Below are 21,657 nucleotides of genomic sequence, written 5' to 3'. Positions count from 1 at the left end.
GGTACCTGCCCAAGGTATGGAGTCTGGCCCCAGCACAAGGAAGGTCACAGCTTGTGTATTGGTTGAGCTTTCTGGAGCCAAATGCCTCAAGACAGTGGCTATCCAAAGCATTGGGTTGAAAGGAGTTTAGGCATAGCTGCACTCAGGTAATAAACACACAGTCTTCTAAATGGAGGCCATGGGCCCTGGGGATCCCCACAGCAGTCTTGACCTGGCTGAGTCCCTGGGAGGAGGCATGTGTTCTGCCACTCACCAGTACTCCTGGCTGGGACACACTGCCCCAGACTGCCTGAGGGTGAAGCTCCTGCTGCTCCAGAGCCCAGGTTCCAAACTGAGACTCCAGAGGGGTGGAAACATAGCTCCCTGCCAGCCGCTGCTGCCAGAGTCTCTGCCATCTGCTGCAATTTCAGAGCTCACTGAGCCGCTGGAAGGGCCTCTGGGCCCACTGATGACGATGACTGGTGAGGGTAGGGGGAGGGGGTAGAAGGATCCCCCTGCTAGAGTCTCAGTTTCTGCTCTCAAGACCTGAATGGGGACAATGCAGAGAGAAGGCAGGCCAAAGTGGCCTGAGGAGAAAAGACAGGGCCCCTAAGTCTCTGGGCAGGGCTCAGCCATGCTGGGAAGTCCCTCACCACAACCCTCATCCTCTCCATAAGGCCAGCTCCACTGACTGTAGTGATGGGGGTAACCTTCTCTTCCCCTGCAGCCAGAACTTCACTGGGGCAGAAGCAAGAGTGTGGATGGATGAATTTCTGAAAACACTTCTCCAAATTGCATCTGAGGGGGCACTTTCCCCCCCTATGCAATTAAGCCCTGCCTCATCATCCATGGACAATTAAGATGACATGGTCCCCTGGCACAGTTCTCTGGGGCATCCCTCCCTCAACTCACTACTCACTTTCCTTTTCATTAGCCACTAAAAGAATGAAATTATGGTCTTCTCCCAGTAGACTGAATTTTCCAGAACTCTGAGGGTCCCAACCCCCATAGTGGCCTTTCCCAGGGAGAACTCCACCCCTCACCATGTAGCCCTTTCCTGCTGACTCTGGAGCCTCTCCTGGCCCCCTCTTCCTCCTTCTCCTTCTCATCCTCAAGGAGATTCCAGTTTCCTCTCCTCTCCATTCCCCAAGAACTGCTTCATCCCCAGGGACCATTTTTAATGCAAGGCTCGTGATGGGCTGACAGCATTGGGGGAGGGACAGCAGGAGCCACATCTGATTAGTGCACACACAGACTTGGCATATGGTGGGTTGATGGTTGAGTTTGGAACAGAAGGAGCGGGCAGGAAGAGCAGAGACAAAGGTAGGGAGGAGGAAGAAGGAAGGGAAGAGAAAAAGGAGGAGGAAAGGAGGCAGAGGGGAGGGAGGGAGAGAAGCAGGCAAACTCAGCCTCTCTTCTCTCTGCAGGTTTGCAGCCAGCCTCATTTCGGGTGTGCTCAGCTACAAGACTCTGCTGGACAGGTAGGACTGGGCCCAGCCCCGGATGGGTAGTATTCTGCTCTGACACGGCCTGTTCATGCATCGATCCCCCTGCCACGCTAGACAGAGAGCTCCAGAGGGCAGGGATCTTGTCTTTTTCCTCATCTGGATTCCTGACCCTAGTCACAGAGCCAGTGTTTTCCTGTCCACTCCTTGGCATCAGGAGGACCTTTAACCAGCTGACCTGACCACTGAACATTCTTCTTCCCAGAATAAGCACCATCTTTCCTTGGTCTGTTTAAAATGCCTCCCTCCCTCCAAAACTTAGATGTTCACACAGTGTGAATTTGTCAGGAGTCTACATAACATGTGGAGGGTGGAGAAAGAAGAGTTGTTAGACTTAGCTGTGCTACACGGTGGGAGTGGTCTCCCTGCTCTGAGCTTCTTTCTTCAATCCCACCAAACTCAGTGGACATGGGGATGCTCCCACAGATGGAAAGAGTTGTACAAGCACAGTAGGTTATCTGTGATTTTAGAAGGAAAGTGCCTCTCCTGGCCAAGCCCCAAGGCTCCTAGGAACAGCAGGGAGAGTGAGGATGTCTTGAAGACCCAGGTCTGCAGAGGCATAGTATATAAGGGCATCAGGTGCTAGAAAGAGAGAGGAACCCAAAGTAGTGTCCTTTGCACAATTAAGAAAACCAAAGCTCAGAGAGATTAAGTAATTTGCCTGTGTTCACACAGCCAGAAGGTGACAGGGTAAGGAGGGAACAAAGACCAACCTGTATTCTTTGTTCAACTGGATCCAACTCAGGCTTTACCCAGCCTTGAGGCTCATCAGACCCACATACCTTCTAGAGAGGAGGAGGCAGGACTCTCAGAAAACAAAGGGTAGAAAGGCTCAGAGGTCAGGCCCTGGGGTCATCAACCTGAATCTGAATTCAGATTGCCACAAAAGGCAAGTGTGGACCTCAGAGTCTGACAGCTTCTAGCTGTTGTCCCCTGCCTGTCAAATGGAAATATTAACAGTAGCCTCTCCAGTGGGCTACCATGACTGTCCTCTGAGGCCTAAAATCTCTCAGCCTTAAGCTAGGCACACAGCAGCCTCCCCAGTGTGCACCCAACCATGCTCGCTGTGACACTCTTCTCACTCTTCTCTAATGTGGTGGTCACTGTACCTTCCCATACTGGATCTCCAGAACTTCTATCCCCTCAGGTGTTTCTTCGGCCATCTCCCTCCTCACTGGCAATACTCTGTCTCCTCCCAGAACTTAGTCCTCTAGCTCACAGCCCCATCTCTGTCTTCAGAGCACCTCATCACTTACAGCAACCCAGCCACATAGTGGAGAAAGGGCACTGACCCTGCCCACTAGGCCTAGGGACTTTGAAGACATTTATCATGGACAGTCCTGAACATGAACTCTTAGGGGTGTATGTGTCTCTGTGTGTGCAAACTCTCTCTCTCTCTCTCTCTCACACACACACACACACACACACACACACACACACCACACATCCATGCCTATCTGCACAATGTTTGTGAATGCCATAAGGTTGGAACATTTGCCTGAGTGCCTGTTTTGGACCCTTAATTAATTAACTAATTCACTTTGCAACATACTGATGAGAAATAAAGCCTCATCCCTGTCCTCAAAAGATTCTCAGATACTGGGCAAGACAGAAACATAGACACAAAATACAGCTGTCCAGCTCTGTTCTTCCGCTGAACCCCAGGCATCCCCCCAGGCATCTCCTAGTCATTACAGAAGAGCCTCTATGAACTCTGATGCCCCTCCTCCGCCCACCTTGCTTCTCGCATTGTCTCGCTGTCTCAGTAAGTGCACCAGCACATCCCCAGTTGGTAAGTCTAGGAACTATGAAGTCCCTCTTTCTTCCTCACCCACATCTATTCACTGTGTTCTGGTGTGGTCACTTTCCCTCAGAGCTGCCCCAGCTACTCTTCTCCCTCTCCCTCCCCTCACAGCCCACAGCCCACTTTTCCATCTCAGCTATAGCTCTCTTCCTTGTTCTTCCTGGGTCTCCTTTTTCCCACTCAGCTCATTACAAAAGCAAAACAGTGCTGGGGTGTGGCTCAGTGGTATAGAATATGCTTAGCATGGGTGAGGCTCTGGGTTCCACTCCCAGCACCAAAAAAAAAAAAAAAAAAAACCAACCACAGGACCTGGCCTTTCCTACCTTTCTTCTTTTCCCTCAACTTCAACCCTACTGGTTTCCTTTCTGCCTTCAGCATTCCACAGTTGCTTCTCAAACTATTTCTAAGGAGGACTTTTTTAAAAAAAATTTATAAAACACAACCACAATGAATTACTAGAAAAATGTCACCAAGGACAAAATGTGTTTTATCATGGAATTCGAGATTTTAAATTTCCATAATGTCGCTACAAATGTTGCACCTTTGGTGCCAGGGTGGTGGGACACTCCACCTTGCCTGCCTACATGGTAGCAGCTCAGTGAACTGGGGCCTCAGTGAGACTGCCTCCCCACTCCGACTGGCTACATCCTCCTGCTCTTGCCAGTCATTTGTTCTTACTACCTGATGTTATCCTGTTTACCAATTTGCTATATGTGATCTGTCCCCTCACCAACATATCCTAGGACTCATACCCCATCGTAGTAGGATTATTTGCTGCTATATTCCAGACCCTAGAATGGTGCCTGGCATAGCAACTATTTGTTGGCTGAAAGCATGAAAGGATGGATGGATGGATGGATGGATGGATGGATGGATGGATACATGGGTGGCAGGTGGGTGGGAGGAATGATAGACACAGTCATGCAGAGACCATAGAAGAAAATTTTATGCTTGGAAATCAAAAAAGGCTTCTAGAAGAGGTGATAAGCAGGAGGCTTTTGGAGAAGAGGACAGAGTTTTCTAAATAGAACTGCAGAATACAGGGGTAAGAACAAAACTGTGTTAATCAATGATCAGCATAAGCAAAGGCACAGAGGGCACATAAGCAATGCATGAGATGGGGTGGGTTAGGGGAGATTTGAGAAAACTCTGAGGGTCTCTCTGGGCCACAGAAATGGGTCACTCTACTATTTTAAAAAGTGGAGAAGTGCTGGATTCAGTGGTGCACACCTGTGGTCCCAGTGGCTCCGGAGGCTGAGGCAGGAGGATCCCAAGTTCAAAGCCAGCCTCAGCAAAAGCGAGGCACTAAGCAACTCAGTGAGACAATGTCTCAATAAAATACAAAATAGGGCTGGGGATGTGCCCCAGTAGTTGAGAACCCCTGAGTTCAATCCCCAGTACTGCCCACCCCCCCCCAAAAAAAAAGTAGAGAAGTGAGTTTTGAAATTGACATAAAAATTCACTTCTGGGCTTGGTACCCCATCTTTCCTAATCAAGTTGCAATAGAGGTCTGGCGGTGTAGCAGTGGTAGAGTGCTTGCCTAGCATACACAATGCCCTGGGTCTAATCCCCAACACCACACACATTCACAGAGGAACAATAGAACTTATTCAAATTTCCTCTCTCCCCCTTGTCCATTCTTTCATGGCTGCCTGATTCTCTCTTGCTTTCCTCTTCCAGCCACTCCATCCCCACGGACAGTGCCAGGGGCCAGCTTTCAGGGCAGCCCCTCTGTATGAAGCAGTACTATGGGCTCTTCTCTTCCTACCGGCTCCCTGGTCACACCCAGGACACACTGGTGGCCCAAAAAAGCAGCATCATGCCTGAGCCTGAACATGTCATTGTGGCCTGTTGCAACCAGGTAAATGACCCCTTGTCACCTCTGCAGCCTCTCCAACTTGGGGGAGGGAATAAGGTACACAGTGGCCAAGTGTGCTCATCCATTCTTGCTTCTCCAAGGGTGCTCAGCCCACTTCCCTGAGTCACACAGTGAACTGGGGAACAGTTCCGCAAAGTGGGCTCTCCTACTTCCAGTCAATCCTATTTCTGTTCACCAGTTAGCAAGGAGAGTCATCAGATAGGGAATGCCCTCCCTGGGCTCTCATGCCAAGCTCCTGAGTGACAGAAAGAATGAGGATCATGAGTGAAACCCAGCATGGCCTTGGTGCTGCCACCTGCATATCTGTTTATTTCCATGTAGTTACCCAGGCTGTGGCCTCCCTGGAGACTACCCCCCAGAGAGGTGAACTCTGTAAAGGACTGTCGGATGGGACACCCTATGCTAAATCATGGGTCTAGCTCTTAACGCTCATTCTTTCCATTTAGTCCTCAAAATGAACCTCCAGAAGGGATCTTTGAATCTTTTTTTGACAGATAAGAAAGTGCGATTCAGGAAAGTGGTTTGTCCAAGAGAAGAAAGGACCCCATAGGTCTGGCCAATGTTCTATGCCCTGCAGCTCAGGTCTTCAGACAGTGTTCCATGGAGGAGCTAGTAAGGGCTCCATGGAGCTCTGGGAAACAGGCCAAGATGAGTTCCTGACCCCTTCTTAGTGTGTATATATATATATATATATATATATATATATATATATATATATATATATATATATAAAATATATTTTATATATTGAGGATTCACAAAAGTATTTCACCTGAAAAAAAAGGAGCTGGGGGATTATTTTCTTGTTTTTGCTTTTTAAATGGTAAACCTTAGTTTGACAACCATACCATGGATCTTCAGCCCCCTGTATTTGTTCCACAGTGTTTCCTTCTTGGGCTCATCTCACATTTTTAATAAGAGGGGAGCCCAGTGAAAGTCTGCCATCTGAGATGGTTGAGACCTCTGTTCCCAGGTTTGAAGGCCAGCAAGAGGCTATGAAGCCCACCTGGCACCTGGTCAGCCAGCCATAAAACAAAAGCCGTTTTCCATCTTCACTCACAAGTCAAACCCAGGATTTCCTAGCCCCCATATGGCACAGTATTCACCCCTTCCAGAAACAATCTCTCGGACCCTTTCTCTAGACCAGGCCATGTAGACACTGCTCAGGGAAGGGGCTAGATGTGCATGTCAATTAGCTGAAAATGATGTCTCAACCTGGGAATTGGCCCTTTATGAAGCCCTTTATGAAGGCTCTGACCTTCAAAGTGACAGAATGACAGCACCATACAGAGTACATGCAGACATACTGGCATGTGCACTTGGTTGCAGAGAGTGTTTTGTGTATTGGTTTTCTACTTTAATCTTCCTCTGCATATTATCTGCTGGCTTGCTTATTTTTCTTCACTCACCAGTGTGTTTGAGATCTATCCCCATAACTCTAACTAGTTCATTCTAGTTAATTCTGCACTATATAAGAACACTGTATTTTACTTATCCATTCCCTTCCTGGAGAAAAATGATGCTCTTTCTACTGTCTTGCCAATGCAAAAAGGCTGATATGCACACATTCTCCCTGATACACGTTTCTCCAAGTCGTAGGCTAAACAATATGTACTTATAAAAGCAATTGCTGAGTCATAGGTATGTATATGTTAGTCTTGATAGACACTGCCCTCCCATAGTGGGGTTGAACCATTCTTCCAAGACATAATGGTTTTACATGAACTAGAAACCACAAAAGCCAGTTTTGTTTTGGCTAAATTTAATCTGGCTTTCTTCGGTGGTGGCAGGAGACACCATCGAAGTCCAACACAGTCAATAATATTGGGTCATTCCCCAAACTGGGACAGTTCAGTATTACCAAATACCTTGGGAACCTTGGGCCTGAGTAGTCCCGAACCTTAGCTCACCAGTGAAGTCTCAGTGAAGGCCTGGCACGTTGGGCCAGCTGCCATGAGTGACATGTTTGACCTGTTTCCCCCACAGTTCTTTGTCTTGGATGTTGTCATTAATTTCCGCCGTCTCAGTGAGGGGGATCTGTTCACTCAGTTGAAAAAGATAGTCAAAATGGCTTCCAACGAGGATGAACGCTTACCTCCAATCGGCCTGCTGACGTCAGACGGGAGGAGCGAGTGGGCTGAGGCCAGGACGGTCCTCGTGAAAGGTTAGCAGCAGTGCCCAGCACATCTCCACGTTCATCTCATCCTCATGCCCACTGGATTTCCCTCTTCCAGGGTTGGGCACCATGGCCTCATCCCCATTAGCCATAGCACTGGGTGCTCAGGACGCCTTTCAACTCAAGATGGGATGGCAAGGTGTCTTGAAGCTGAAGACCCTGTTGTACCTTCGTGTTTTGTTGGATGATATTCTAGCTTTTTGGGTGACACTAAGGAGTACTGGAATTGTGGGGCTTCTGGGAATACTGGGAGAGGGGAGGTTTTGAATGGGAAGAAGTTTGTGTTTTACTGATGGGCTTGGCTATGGTGAGTTCTGAACTTAGGGAGATGGTCAGATTGGGCTCCGGGAGGGTAGTTGGCCTCTTTCTTCACCTGATTTCTTAGCCCTGGGTCTTTTTCAAGCCAATCATTATCCCTCTGGCTGGATTGATTCTTATAAGAGCTTCCAAGCATTCCCATAATAAAGCTAATATTATTGGAATCCAAATATTATTATTAGAAAGCTAATATTATTGGAGTCTCAAAAAAATTTTAATCGTCCTTTTGGAAACTACTTTCCAACCAAAGCAGCCTTAATTCTATGGAGTGCCTTCCTTTCTTGTCCACATTAGGCATTCTAGAAGCAAGACTTCTAGGAGTCTTCATTCAGTTAGGGATTGCATTGGACCAAGCAATCTATTCAGACTCCCTGTGTGTCAACAACTGAGGAATCTGTGACTAGCCTGGGAGTATGAGAGATAGAGGGGATGAAGCCCCTTACCCTTGAGCCACCCAGTGATAGGAACAGGGCAAGAGAGAGCATAGGAGAGGAGGCCCAATTGCAGAGAAACGGAGACAGCAGGTGCCAAGCAAGTGCTCCAGGACTTGAGAGAGGGCAAGGAGTCCTTACAGTTAGAATATTGAAAGGCTTTGTTGGACAAGGTAGGTATGGAGCAAAGCCCTGTGCCATGAGTGAGAGGGGCAGGAAGGATGGAGGGATGACATCCACGCAGGTGGAATGAGTGTGGACAAAGTCAGCCTTTCAGCAGGATATGTGTCTCCTGCCCTGGGGACCACAAGGAGAACAGCTGGCTGGCAAAGATGGCTATGCTGGATGCACCTAGCTCTCTAAAAAACAGGCATTTACATTTTTATGGTCCCTCTCTAGAAGGTTCTTTCTCCAGAGCTGGCTCCTGGCTTCTTGCAGAGCCAGCCTAGGTCAGGGCCTTAGGCTCTCCCAGAGCATCCTTCCCTCACATCAGCACTCTGGCACCTACACCACTTTTCCTGTCTTGATTGCATTGCTAGCCAGATCTCTGAGGGCAGCTTTGCATTTGTTTGGCTAATGCCAATTCTCTGCCTTCCTCCCACAGTCTGTGTGGTCCAAGAGGACAGGGCACTGTCTAAATAGAACCAACTGGTTCTGAATCTGCTGTGCCAATCAGAGTAGCAGCCCAGTTGCATTTGTTAAATAAAAGAATGTAGTGTTACTAATGATACCAGGCCCTAGATTTATTTCTCACTTACCAATTATTTTTCTCTCCCAGTTATTGGGCACCTGATGAATACTTATTCCTAAATAGAAGCTTCAGGGGCTACAGGGAGGTGTGCTGCGCCGACTCTGTTCTCACAGAGCTGACCACCACATTGGGGAATTAATAACTTATCATTTGAAAGTGAGTTAATTCCCTCTAGAGACTGTAGTGAAATCACATCCCACTCTTCTCCCCTCCAGGGACATAGACAGGCATCAAAATAATCGCCTCTGCTTCCAGCACGGTTTCCACTTTATTAGCAGGCCAGGCCCCAGACGACTGACCAGGATTGCCTTGAGGTCTGAGTGCTTGGGCTGCGCTAATCAGAATTAATTTGTTAATGGCACTTGATCTGGCTTTGTGAATGGAAGTGCTGCTTCTGAAGCAAGTTGAACAGAAAGGAGGGAACACAGGCACCGCCTCTTGGGCAAACGGATTAATTGAATTAGCACCATCAACTGTGTCATGGGCAAGGCAGGAAACCAATCCTCCCCAGAGCCCTCCTTCTGGGAGCAGCCCCTGCCCACAAAGGGGCAGGGAGACCATTTAGGAAACAGTTTCCATTTCAAAATGAAAGAGGATAATAGTATGGATGAGGGTTGAGAGTGAAGATGGAAAGATGTGCGTAGGTCTGTGTGTCTCAAATCAGATACACTGGGAAGGAAAAGGGCAGTGAGAGAGATTCCTGTGTTTGTTTGTTTGTTTGTATGTCTTAATATACACTAAGTGGATGATGGCACCATTTCCTGAGATGGGGAACAAGGTGGGGAATGGGCATAAAGATCCTGTCAGAGCATGTTGGATTTGAGATGCTTTGAGTCATCTAAATGGAGATGTCAAGTTAGATCTATGTGTCTGGAGCTCAAGGGAGAGGTCAGCACAGAGATATAAATTCAAGAGCCATCAGCACCTAAATGATATTTAAAGTCCCCGACCTGGATGAGATCATCTAGAAACAGGAGAACAGGGACAGGGGGTCAAATAGAGAAAGATGCAAAGGGAGTGAGAAACAGCAGCCTGTAGAAACAGGAGATGAGTCACAGATTCAAGAGGGAAGCTGAGACTGGCCAGCCATATAGATTCTGTAGAGAGCTCAAGGAAGAGGGGAGATATTAAGCTTGGCAGCCTTGACATTGTCAGTGAACCTGACAAGGATCAGGCTGGAGTAGTAGGAAGAAAGACTGGTTGAATGTGGATGGGAATGGTTCATTGGCAGAAAAAGATTGTTGATGGAGCAGTGAGTAGAACCAGCAAGCGCGGGTGACTCTGATCAGAGAGTTGGTATTAAAAGAAGCAGAAAAATAAGGGAATTTCTGGAAGAGGATGACAGTCAAGGGAAGTGTTTCTAAAAGGAAAGGCAAATTCATGGTTGTACGTAGACAAATACAAGGAAGGAATCCAGTAAAAGGAGGTGGATGAGGAGACCAATGAAGGACCAAAAGGAGCTGGAGAGACATTTGTTTTACAGGGGAAACAGAAAATTTGAACCCATGACCTGCAGGACTATACCTGTGATGGAAGTAGAGTGTGAGGAGGCTCTCAACTGGTACCGCCTGGTCCCAGATCTGCAGAGTCACAGAAGGAGCTGAGATGTGGGGTGGGATTCTCAAGCCATTAAAAAAAAAAAAAAACACGTTAGAGCCTCTTGAAATGTAGAAAGGAAAGTAAACTTGCTCAGGAAATTTGATTGAGATTTATGAGCTGTGTTGGGCCATATAGGTGGGTTTGGGGTCATAAATTTTAGCACATTAATTAGAGTTGCTATAGGACCCCATCCCAACATACACACATACCTTGCTCAGCTTCTTGGGTTCAGCAAGAAGTAGATGGGTTACTCTGGTTCAGCCAGAGTTGGTGAATACAACTGAGGGAGAGAGGTACAGCAAGAGAATGGTTGTAATGTTGGAATCTGAGCTGAGTTGGGATTGTGCTAGTCAGCTCAGGCTGCCACAACAAAGTTCCACAGACTCAGTAGTAAACAACAGAAATTTCTTGTCTCACAGTTCTGGAGGCAGGAAATCAGAATCCAAGCATCAGCTGGGTTGGTTTCTCCTGAGGCCTGTCTCCTTGGCTTGTCGATGGATGGCAGCTTCTCCCTCTGTCTTCGCGTGGTCTTCCCTCTGTGTGAGCCTGTGTTCTTGTCTCCCTGGGGCCTAACACCAGTTGTGTTGGATTAGGGCCCACCCTAGTGACACCATTTAACTTAATTAGCTGTTTAAAGCCCCCCCCCAATCTCCAAATACATGTTCTGATTGAATGGTGCTAGAGGTTAGCATATGTATTTGGGGAGGACACCATCAGCCTATAACAAGAGACAAGTGAAGGACAGTATCCCATGGATGGTGAGAGTAGGTAAGAGGCCAATGGGTTTGGGAGGTCCTGGTGAGGTTTGGTTATTCAGTAGCTGACAGTACGTGAACCAGGAAGTCAGGATACATTAGTGCGTGCTAGACTTCAGAGGCACTGGGTTTCTGGTAGTGAGAAGTTCCCAGAAGTGCTCCTGGTAGTGGGTGCTGGAGTTGGCACCGTCCAAGGTGGGTGGAAAAATGAATTGAGAGAAGAGGATGTGGGCTGGGTCATCTTCATGACTGTTGAAGTGAGCAAGAATGAGGATTCCATTGACTATAGGGAAGATGAAGGAGAACCGGGAGTCCAGATCTTTGTGTTGAGCACAACACAGCAACAGAGAAATTGATGCCAATGGTGGTAAGAATCTAAGAGGTCCAGCTCCAAAGGGAAAGTGGGTGCAGCAGGAGGAATTGTTTAGAAGTGAGAACAAGGATAAGGGAGCCATATACCTGGCTTGGCCCTGAGGTACATGAGTGTGAAGGAAAACAGCAGGGTCCAGTGAGAGGACTGCCGGGTTGGGTCCCTCCACACTCGGTTAAAGCAGAAGGTGAACAGAATACTCACAGAGGAGGTCAGCCATGCTGGGAACCGGTCCGTCACAAGGCCAGAGGCACGAAGGCTCAGAAAGGAGGACAGGAGAGGAGGCTGGGTACGTGGAGCTGGGGGATGGGAGTGCCAGTACCCAGGGATTGGAGATCATCATTGCCAACAATGTTCCCCAATCCTTAACCTCTGGGAAGTTGTGTTCTCCCAGTCTGGAAATGGTTGTTAGGCCCCAGGGTCTTTGAGGCCCACAACAGCATCTGCATTAATGCCCTGGGATGAGTAAAAACATTTCAGAGCATCACACATCCCAGCTCTTTCAGTTGAAGCCCTGAGGTCCCCTCCTCATTCCCTGAGATCTGGGCACAGGGATCAGGCAGGTGCTGTCCAGCAGGAGGGCCCATCAACCAGGTTCTTCTCATCCTGACAGAGGGCTGAATCATGGTGACTATGCTCAGACAAAGAGTGTCCCTGAGTTCTCATCCGGTCAACCGAGACCAGACAGGGCAGGGGCTTGTCCACCCACAGTCTTCATTGCATCAATCCTTTCTCCTTTGAGGCACAGTCTCTGCTCCTCAGCCCCACCTCCAACCAGGACAGGCCCCCCACCATGAGTCCCCAGGTTACCCCATCAGACATTCTGCCCTGACATTGAGTATGTGAAGCTCACAGAGGTTGAGGGACCACCAGGGTGACACAGCGCATGCAGGAGAGCCAGGATACTTGCACCTTTCCCCACCTCAACCCACACAGCCCTTGCTGAGCTTCTCATGAAGAGCTCACTAACACCGCACAGAAGTATGCACGTTGTGGTTACTACGGTCAGCAGCTCCAGCATCCACAAACCATGACAAGTGCCCTCCTACAGGGTCATATGCCCAGGGTACCAGGCTAATACCAAAGGGCACTTCAGACAGAGTCCCGAAGGGCTGTGGAGGCCACATTTCTGGCCTGTCCTAGCCCAGGAGGAAGTGGAACTTGAGGCCTAGCCCAGGTGGGCTGAGGTCAGCGTGACTCAGCCCTAGCTGCAGACTGGGGTTGGCTGATGACATCAAAATCATCTAGAGCATTCCATTAAAAACAAGATAGATTCCTGGGCTCAGTGATTTTCCAGTGGGACAAAAGTGGGGCCAAGGAATCTATTTTTAAAGAACCCTGATGACTTCATGTACAGCCCAGGTTGGGACCCACTTACTCAGATACTAGCAGCGGCTGCGCTTCAAGCCCTTCCTTTGTGCGTGATTCTGTTCCCAGTGTTTTCTGTTCAGTATTGTCACAAGTCTTCTGGGAGGTGGAGATTTCCTCCCTCTGAATAGCATAGACAGCTACATCTCCCATGGGGCGAGCAGTTCCCCACCTTTAGAGTTGATGGTAGGGCCAGGACATCCACCTCCCCACCTGAAGTCTGCACGCCCAGCAGGTGGTGATGGGATTCTGAAGATGAGCTAGGGGCCTGGGGGGGGGGGGCCTGCACATCCTCTTAGGACCTCCCTCCTCACTGAGCCATGAAGCTGTGGCCTTCTTGAACCCAGGAGGAGTTAACACCGTTATCCTGGTCTGGAAATTTAATTAGACATTCGGCCTTGAGTCTGGAAGACTGCAGCACTTGTCAATTTGTAGGAAAAGGATGGCCAGCTTGGAGAGGCCCCCCGAGCCCGCTGGTTTTCCTGGATGCTGCGTGGAGATCCTGTGAACAGACCTCACAGGCAGATGCTCTTCGTTTACACAGTGCCGTAAATATTTATCCCCAGCAGCCAATTAGAGCTGAACCACTGCTTTCAAGGAGGGAACTGACAGAAGGCAGCTGCAGCTGCAGAAGGCCATGGTCATAGTTTACAAGAACTACTCAGGATGGGGGCATTTTGCTGTTTAAATATTGTCATCCAGAGCTAGGCAAGTCTGCTGATTTTAAAACCAATTACACATTAGCAATAACAGCCTCTCTGATTTAATTGGCCTAGAAATACCTGCTGCACTCTCTAGGCAATGTGATTTTCTTTCTCTGGGGGTGGGGGGTCTGGGGCCATGCTTCCTCCTCACCCCCACAGTAGAAGCACTGAGGTCTTCATGGATAAGAGCATTCAGACAGGGAGGGGTGAGTGGTCCAGGGCAAAAGGGCTTGTCCTGACCTGCCCCTGTTGCTGTCTCCCGCAGCCCAGGCTTCCTGGCCTGTGACATGGAGACAGCAGCCTGACCTATAGACAGAACAGAGGGAATGGCTGCTAAGCAGATGGCCTGGTGCCTGGCACACCAAGAATGTTCACTAAATGAGAGTTCTTAATATATTTAGGGAGATACTCTGGGGATACTTTGCCCAATGCCCTCAACCTCTCTGAAAAAATCTGGCAAACTTGAAAATTGGAACCTGTTGAATGGGCAATACCTATGTGGTCAAAGACAGTGACCCTGGGCCTTGGGTGTAGAGGGTCATTGATCCTTGCATGCAGTCCTAGCCTTAATCAACCTCATTATCTCTAGGGTGAATTTTACTTCCCCTACTCTTCACATATCACATGCTCTGTATGCCCACATACCAGATACCTGTTTTCTTTAATTTTTCCCTGGTCACCATCACTGTGGCCTTTTTCTCCCATTTTTTTTTTTTTTTTTTTTTTGGTGCAGTGCAATAATACCTGGGGCACAAGACATCTGAGAAGTGCTTTTTTTTTATTATCACCTACCACCCTTCTCCCAAGTTCTGGAAGAGTGAAAGATCTTCATATCCTCTGTATTTATGGGAAGGGTAGTTAGAAGCAAAAGAAAAGAAAAAAGAACATCTTGATTCTTGAGTTCTTTTTTTTTAATTAAGTTAAATTTATTTTGGGACAACTGTCAATAGGCATGCAATTGTAAGAAATAATAGAGATTGTTCGTGTTCCCAATTTCTCCAAATGATAACGTCTTGCAAAACTACGGGACAATATCACAACCAGGATATTGACATAGACAGAGTCAAGATTTATAGCGTTTTCATCACCATAAGGATGCCCCAAGTTGCCCTTTTAAGCCACACCTACTTTTCTCCCACTCAACCCCTCTTTAGTTCCTGGCAACCAGATCTGTTCTTCACTTTTATAATTTTATTGTTTGAAGAATATTACGAAAACATAGTATGGTGATGCAGGCCTGCAATCCTAACATCTCAGGAAGCTAAAGCTGGAGGATGGAAGTTCAAGGCCAGCCTGGGCAACTGAATCAGACCTTGTATCAGAAATAAAATAAAATAGAGGCCGAGGATGCTCAGTGGTGAATGCTCTGTGGCATGGAGACAGCAGCCTGACCTATAGGCAGAACAGAGAGAATGGCTGTACTGAAAAAAAAAAAAAAAAAAGAACATTTTAACTACACGTTATGTATGATTATTGGGATTGATTTTCTTTATTCAACATAATTCTCTGGAGATTCATTCAAGTTGTTACATTTGTCAATAGTTCATTCTTCTTATTGCTGAGTAGTATTCTATGGTATGACATACCAGTTTCCTCCACCACTTACCCATCCAAGGATGCCTGGGTTGTTTTCAGTTTGAGGCTATGTTTATTTACAAATAAAGCAACTGTGGACATTTATGTACAGGGTTTTATGGGAACATAAGTTTTCACTCCGGGAAGAATACCTAGGAATGAAATTGGTAGGTCACATGATAGTTACATGTTCAGTTTTTTAAGAAACTGATGTTTTCCAGAGTGACTGTACCATTTTGTGTTCCCATCAGCAATGTGGGTGCAATCCAGTTTTTCTGCATCCTTGCCAGTATTTAGTGTGGTCACTATTTTTGTTTAGCCATTCTGAGAAGTGATGTAATATCTTATTGTGGTTTTAATTTCTATTTCCCTAATGACTAATAACATTGAATGTCTTTTCATATTCTTTTGCCCATTTTTTAATTGGGTTGTTTGGAATTTTTTTGTTTTTAGTTCTAAGAGTTATTTATATATTCTAGGTACCAGTCCTTTATTGAATATGTATTTTGCAAATATTTTATCCTTTTCTGTAGCTTGTCTTTCCATCTTTTTCTTTTATTTTCAGTGCTGGGGATGGAACCAAGGGCCTCACATATGCTAGGCAAGTGCTCTACTACTAAGATACATTCCCAGTCCATCTTTCCATTTTCTTAACAGTGTTTCAATAAGTAAAAATTTTTTATTTTGTTATGGTCCAATTTATCGTTTTTTTCTTTTTATAGATCATGTTTTTGGTTTTATCTAAGGTTCTTTGCCAAAAGAATTCTTCACCAAAAGCCAAAGCTTTTCTTTCATATTTTTCTGAAAGTTATATAGTATTATATTGTATGTTTAAGCCAACAATCCATTTAAATTTATTCTTTATATAAGGTATGTGTTTTATGTCAAGGTTTTTCTTTTCTTTGCCCATGAATGTCCAGTTGGTCCAGTGCCATTTATTGAAATGCCATCCTTCCTCCATTGAATGATCTTTGTACCTTAATCAATATCAATGGGGCATGTTTTTGTGGGTCTATATTTGGATTCTCTGTTCTCTTCCACTGAGATATGTGTTTATCCCTCTGCCGGTATCACTCATGCTTGATAAAATAGTTTAATATAATTAGTCTTGAAATTAGATATACTGATTCCTCTAACTTTATTCTTTTTCAAAATTGGCTTAGCTATTCTAGCTTCTTCACTTTTTCACATAGATTTTAGAACAACATCATCTGTATCTACAAAAAAAATCCTACTGAAATTTTGATGGAAACTGCTAAACTTGTATGTTAATTTGAGGAGAACTAAAATCTTGACTATGTTGACTCTTTCGAAGTGCGAGCATGGTGTATTTCTCCATTTACTTATATCTTCTGTGTTTTCTTTTTGGTTTGTGTTTTGTTTTGGTATACAAGTTCTATATGTTGTTTTTCAAGATTTACACTAAAAAAACTTAATTTCTTTTGAATGATTAGAATTGGCACTGTATTTTTTAATTTAATGTCTCTGTGTTTGTCAATGATAGAAGTATAATTGATTTTTATATGTTGATCTTGTATCTTGTGACCTTGCTGAATTCTTTTATTAATTCTAGGTGGGTTTTTTGGTTGTTGTTGTTGTTTGTTTGCTTTTGTAGCTTCTTTAGGAATTTCTATGTAACAAATTGTGTTACATGAAAGTAGTGGCAATTTTATTTTTTCCTTTCTAATATGTAAGTCTTTTCCTCCCCACCCCACCTTTTTGTGTGTGTGTGTATGCCTTATTGCACTGGCCAGAACTTCTAGTACTATGTTGGGTACCAGTGGTGGGAGTAGATATTTTGGTCTTATTCCTGATCTTTAGGGGAAGGATACCTTCTTTTGCCTTTGAATATGATGTTAGCCATAGATTTTTTTTTTTTTTTTGCAGATGCTCTTTATGAAATTGAGGAAGTTCCCTTCTATTCTTTGTTTCTTAAGAGATTTTATCATAAATGGATGTTGAATTTTGCTAAATGTTTTTTTCTATGACAGTTTATATTCATGTGATTTTTCATTTTTAATCTGTTAATATGATGAACTACATCGATTTTTTAAAAAGTATTAAAACAGCCTTGCATCCCTGAGTCAAACACCACTTGAACATCATGTATAATTATTTTTATATTTGCTTAGTTCTATTTGCTAATGTATTATTCAGTACTTTTGCACCTATGGTTACGAGGGACATTGGTCTATAGTTGCTTTGTTTTTGTACTATGTTAGTTTCGTTTTGGCATTAGGGTAATAGCAAGTTCATAAAATCAATTGGAAGTTTTCCCTCCTGTAATATTTTCTAGAAAAGAGTGTGCAGATATGGTGTTAATTTTTCTTTAAATGTTTGGTAGAGTTTTTTTGGTGAAAATCATTTGGGCCTGGAGATACATTTTTGGAGAGGTTTAAACTGACAAATTCAATTCCTTGATAGCTATAGAGTTCCAGAAGGGTATCTCAGTGGTAGAGTGCTTGCCAATATGCATAGAGCCCTAGGTTCAATCCCCAGCACCACATACACACACACACATACATGAATTATCTGTTTTATATTTAGTGCATGGTAGAAGTTTAAAGTTAATCTTAATTATCAGATTTTTATGTGCAGAATTGTTCAAAGTATTCTCTTATTCACTTTTGGTATCTATAGGACCTAAAGTGATATCCTCCATCTTGTTCCTGATATAGGTAATGCATTCTCTCCCTCCCCCTGACCCCGCCTCCTCCTCTTCTCCCTCTTGTCTCTCTCATTGGTCTTGCTAATAATTTGATTGATCCTCTAAAAGAACCAAGTTTATTTTCTTTTTATTGATTTTCTTTCTTTCTTTTTCCCCCTCTTTTCCATGATTTCTTTCCTCCTACTTTTCTTTTTCTAGTTCTTTTTTAAAAATGTTTTTTTAGTTATAGATAGACACAGTACCTTTATTTTAATTAATTATTTATTTTTATGTTGTACTAAGGATTGAACCCAGTGCCTTACACTTGCCAGGTTAGCGCCCTACCACAACCCCAGCCCCTTTTCTAGGTTTTTGTGGTGAGAACTTACATTGTTGATTTGAGACTTTTCCTCTTTTCTAAGGGAGCATTTAATACTATAAATTTCCTTTATCTTAATATTTTAGCTTCATCTCACAAATGTTGACATGACATGTATATTTTAATTTTAATTTATTTCAGTGTATTTTTAAAATTTCCCTAAAATCTCCCTTCACAGATTATTGAAGTGTGTTGTTCTGTTTCTAAATGTTAAACATTTTTCATGTTATTTTTCAGTTTTTTTTTAAATTTCCACTTTGCTTCCACTATGATCAGAAACAAACACATTTTGTATTATTTAAATTATTTTCAATTTTATGAGGTTGTTTTATCCCTGGAGGTAGTATCTCAACCTATGTTTCATGGATGCTTAAAAAAAATGCATTCTGCTGTCACTGAACAAATGTTCCATAAGTGTCAACTAGATCCTGTCAATTGATGGCGCTGAGTTCTATGTCCTTACTAAATTTCTGTCTAGTTGTTCTATTAGTTGTCAACAGAGAGGTGTTGAAGTCTCCAACTACAATAGTGGATTTATCTATTCCTTCTTTTAATTCTGTTAGTTTTTGCTTCACACATTTGTGATATTTTTGGTACACATGAATTTATGATTGCTTTATGGACTTACCCTTTTTTTAAAAATTATTTTCCCCTTATGACTGATTCATTTCTTTATTCTGAATTTTACTTTATCTGCCATTAATATAGTGATTCCTGCTTTCTTCATGATGTTTGCATGATAGATCTTTTTCTTTCTTTTTACTCACAACAAACCTATATCATCATATTTGATGGGAGTTTCTTATTAACAGCACAGATCTGGGTAATGTTTTAATATAATCTACCAATATTTGTTTTCTAATTGGTATATTTAGATAATTTACACTTAATGCAATAGTTTATATGTGAGAGCTAAACTCTGGCATTTAAATTTCTGTTTTTGTTTTGTGTTTAATTTTTGTTTTCTCTTTTCTTTTTTAAAAATATTTTATTTAGAGACAGGGTCTTGCTGAGTTGCCCATGGCCTCACTAAGTTGCTAAAGCTAGGTTTGAATTCATGATCCTCCTGCCTCAGCCTCCTAAGCTGCTGGGATTACAGGCATGCACCACTGAGCCCAGCCTTCTAAGGAAGATATTTCCAAAAGATATTTTTACCTGGATTTAGAATTCTGTGTTGACAGTTATTTTCTTTCAGAACTTGAAAAATGTGTGCCACATCCTTCTATCCTCTACTAAGAAATCTGTTGTCATTCCAATTGCTTTCTCCTGTCGACAGAGTATCATTTTTCTCTCACTGCTTTCAAAATTTTTCTTTGTCTTTGGTTTTCAGAAGTTTGACTATGATATTTATTAATATGTACATCTTTCAACATATCCTGTTTCAGGTTTTGTCAGTTTCTCGAATCTTTAGGTTTATGATGTCTTTTGACAAATTTGGGGACATTTTTTGCCATTGTTTCTCTGTGTACTTTTCCACTCTGCTCTTTCTCCTCTCTTTCTGGGAATTTGATGACATGGATGCTAGATCTTGTGTGCCGCAGTTTTCTTAGGCTTATTTGTTTATTTATTTATATTTTATTTTTCTAATCTATTTCCTTTGTTGTTCAGATTGGGTAATTTACATTGTTCTAGCTTCAACCTCCCTATTTTCTTCTCCACCCCCTAAATTCTGCTCTTGAGTCTATCCACTGAGCTTCTTACATTGGTTATCATATCTTTCATTTCTAAAATTTCTATTTGACTCTTTATATCTCCTCTCCCACCCTCTGCTGAGATTTATAATGCTTTGCCGAGACTTTATGGTTTTTTTCATATGTTTCAAATTTCTTCAGAATTGTTTGACATATTTTTTTATATTTATTGGTTTAGAATTATCTGTCACATAGTCCTAACATATCTGTCACATAGTCCAACATATCTGTCATCTCTCTTGAGTTGAAACTTGGATGTATGATGTTCTGGGACTCTAGAGCTTATTGAAACCTACTCTTTTTAAGCTCGCTTACTCTGACACTGCTGCAGCAGATAAAAACAGAAATCCAGGGTCTTCACTTGGGCTCTATCAATACTCTAGGACAGGTAGTTCTTATTGCTGCTGAGTGGGGATTCCTGCTCCCTATGTGGTCTCTATTAATACTGGTCGGACAGGGTCCAGGGGACTAATTACCATCCAGTAGAGATGAAGTCTAAGTTTCCATATGATATCATGCCTTCTCTGATAGCCCCAGAGGTTGAGATGCCTCATTATGGACCAGTGATGGTACAAAGTCTAGGCTACCCGCTGGCTTTTGCTGGCAGTAAATGGTGGAGGGTTGGGATTTGAGGTGTGTGTGTGTGTGTGTGTGTGTGTGTGTGTGTGTGTTTGTGTAGAATGACAGTCTTTCCTGTGATATTTAACTGAACAAGAATAGCTATTATCTATAAGTCTATATCTTTCCAGGTTGCCTCCCATCACACCCAACCCCCTGTTCCCTGGACATAGAGAACAGGCTTTTGTTGAGATTTTTTTTTTCCATTTTGTTTTCTATGCCTACTTGAGAGTTTATGTTGCTGGCTTTTCCTCTTCCAAGTGTGGGGTATTTTAGTGGGAAAAATACCCTATATATTTGTGTGCTCAGGTTGCCATCACAAAAATGCCATAGGCTGGGTGGTTTAAACAACAATAAAGATGCATTTCTTATAGTTCTAGAGGTTGGAGGTTGAAGATCAAGGTATTGGCAGTGGTGGAGTCTCCTGAGGCCTCTGTCCTTAGCTTGCTGTCTTCTCTCAATCTCTTCACATGGCCCTTCTCTGTGCACACATCTTTGGTCTTTCCTTCTTCTTATAGACACCAGTCCTAGTGGATTAGAGCTCCACCCTTATGATCTCATTTAACTTGAATTACCACTGTAAAGGTCCTACCTCAAAATGCACTCACATTAGAGGTCTGGGATTCAATATATGAATTTGCAGAAGACACAATTCAGTCCATTACACCCACAGAACTGTCTCCATATTGTTTTGGTCCTGAGGTCCCAGGCTGGTCTGTTTTCCTTCCTCTGACTTCCAGATTCATGTTTGTTTTAAATGTAACATCCAGGGGGGGCTGGGGTTGTGGCTCAGCGGTAGAGTACTCTCACCTAGCACATGTGAGATGCTGGGTTCAATCATCAGCACCATATAAAAATACATAAAATAAAGGTATTGTATCCAACTACAACTAAAAAAATATTTTTTAAAAAGTGTAACATCCAGGGTTTACAGTGGGAGGAATAGAGAAAAGCCTACTCCATCTTCCTGGAAGCCAAAGACCTGCTGCCTTGAACTTTTTAAAGGGTGCTTTTGTAACTTAAGTCAATGCAGTTCTAATTTGCAAGAACCATTTGCAATGAGCAAGAAATAATTTTGTTGGACTCTCAGTCTCTGGGGATTATTGGG

At 43.9% G+C, this 21,657-nt stretch overlaps 1 protein-coding gene across 2 annotated transcripts in view; it reads left to right on the top strand.

Moving 5' to 3' along the window:
* Chat (choline O-acetyltransferase) overlaps positions 1-21,657 on the top strand; it is a 48,450-nt gene that overhangs the window by 5,913 nt on the left and 20,880 nt on the right. For both annotated transcript variants that reach the window (XM_027947905.2, XM_027947904.2), the window contains 3 exons: positions 1,407-1,460; positions 4,969-5,149; positions 7,154-7,331. In XM_027947905.2, coding sequence (XP_027803706.1) covers positions 1,407-1,460; positions 4,969-5,149; positions 7,154-7,331 — 413 coding nt within the window. The remainder of the gene's footprint in view (positions 1-1,406; positions 1,461-4,968; positions 5,150-7,153; positions 7,332-21,657) is intronic.

Source organism: Marmota flaviventris, chromosome 4, assembly GCF_047511675.1.
Source record: "Marmota flaviventris isolate mMarFla1 chromosome 4, mMarFla1.hap1, whole genome shotgun sequence".
NCBI lineage: Eukaryota > Metazoa > Chordata > Mammalia > Rodentia > Sciuridae > Marmota > Marmota flaviventris.
This window is presented reverse-complemented; position numbering and strand designations above follow the sequence as displayed.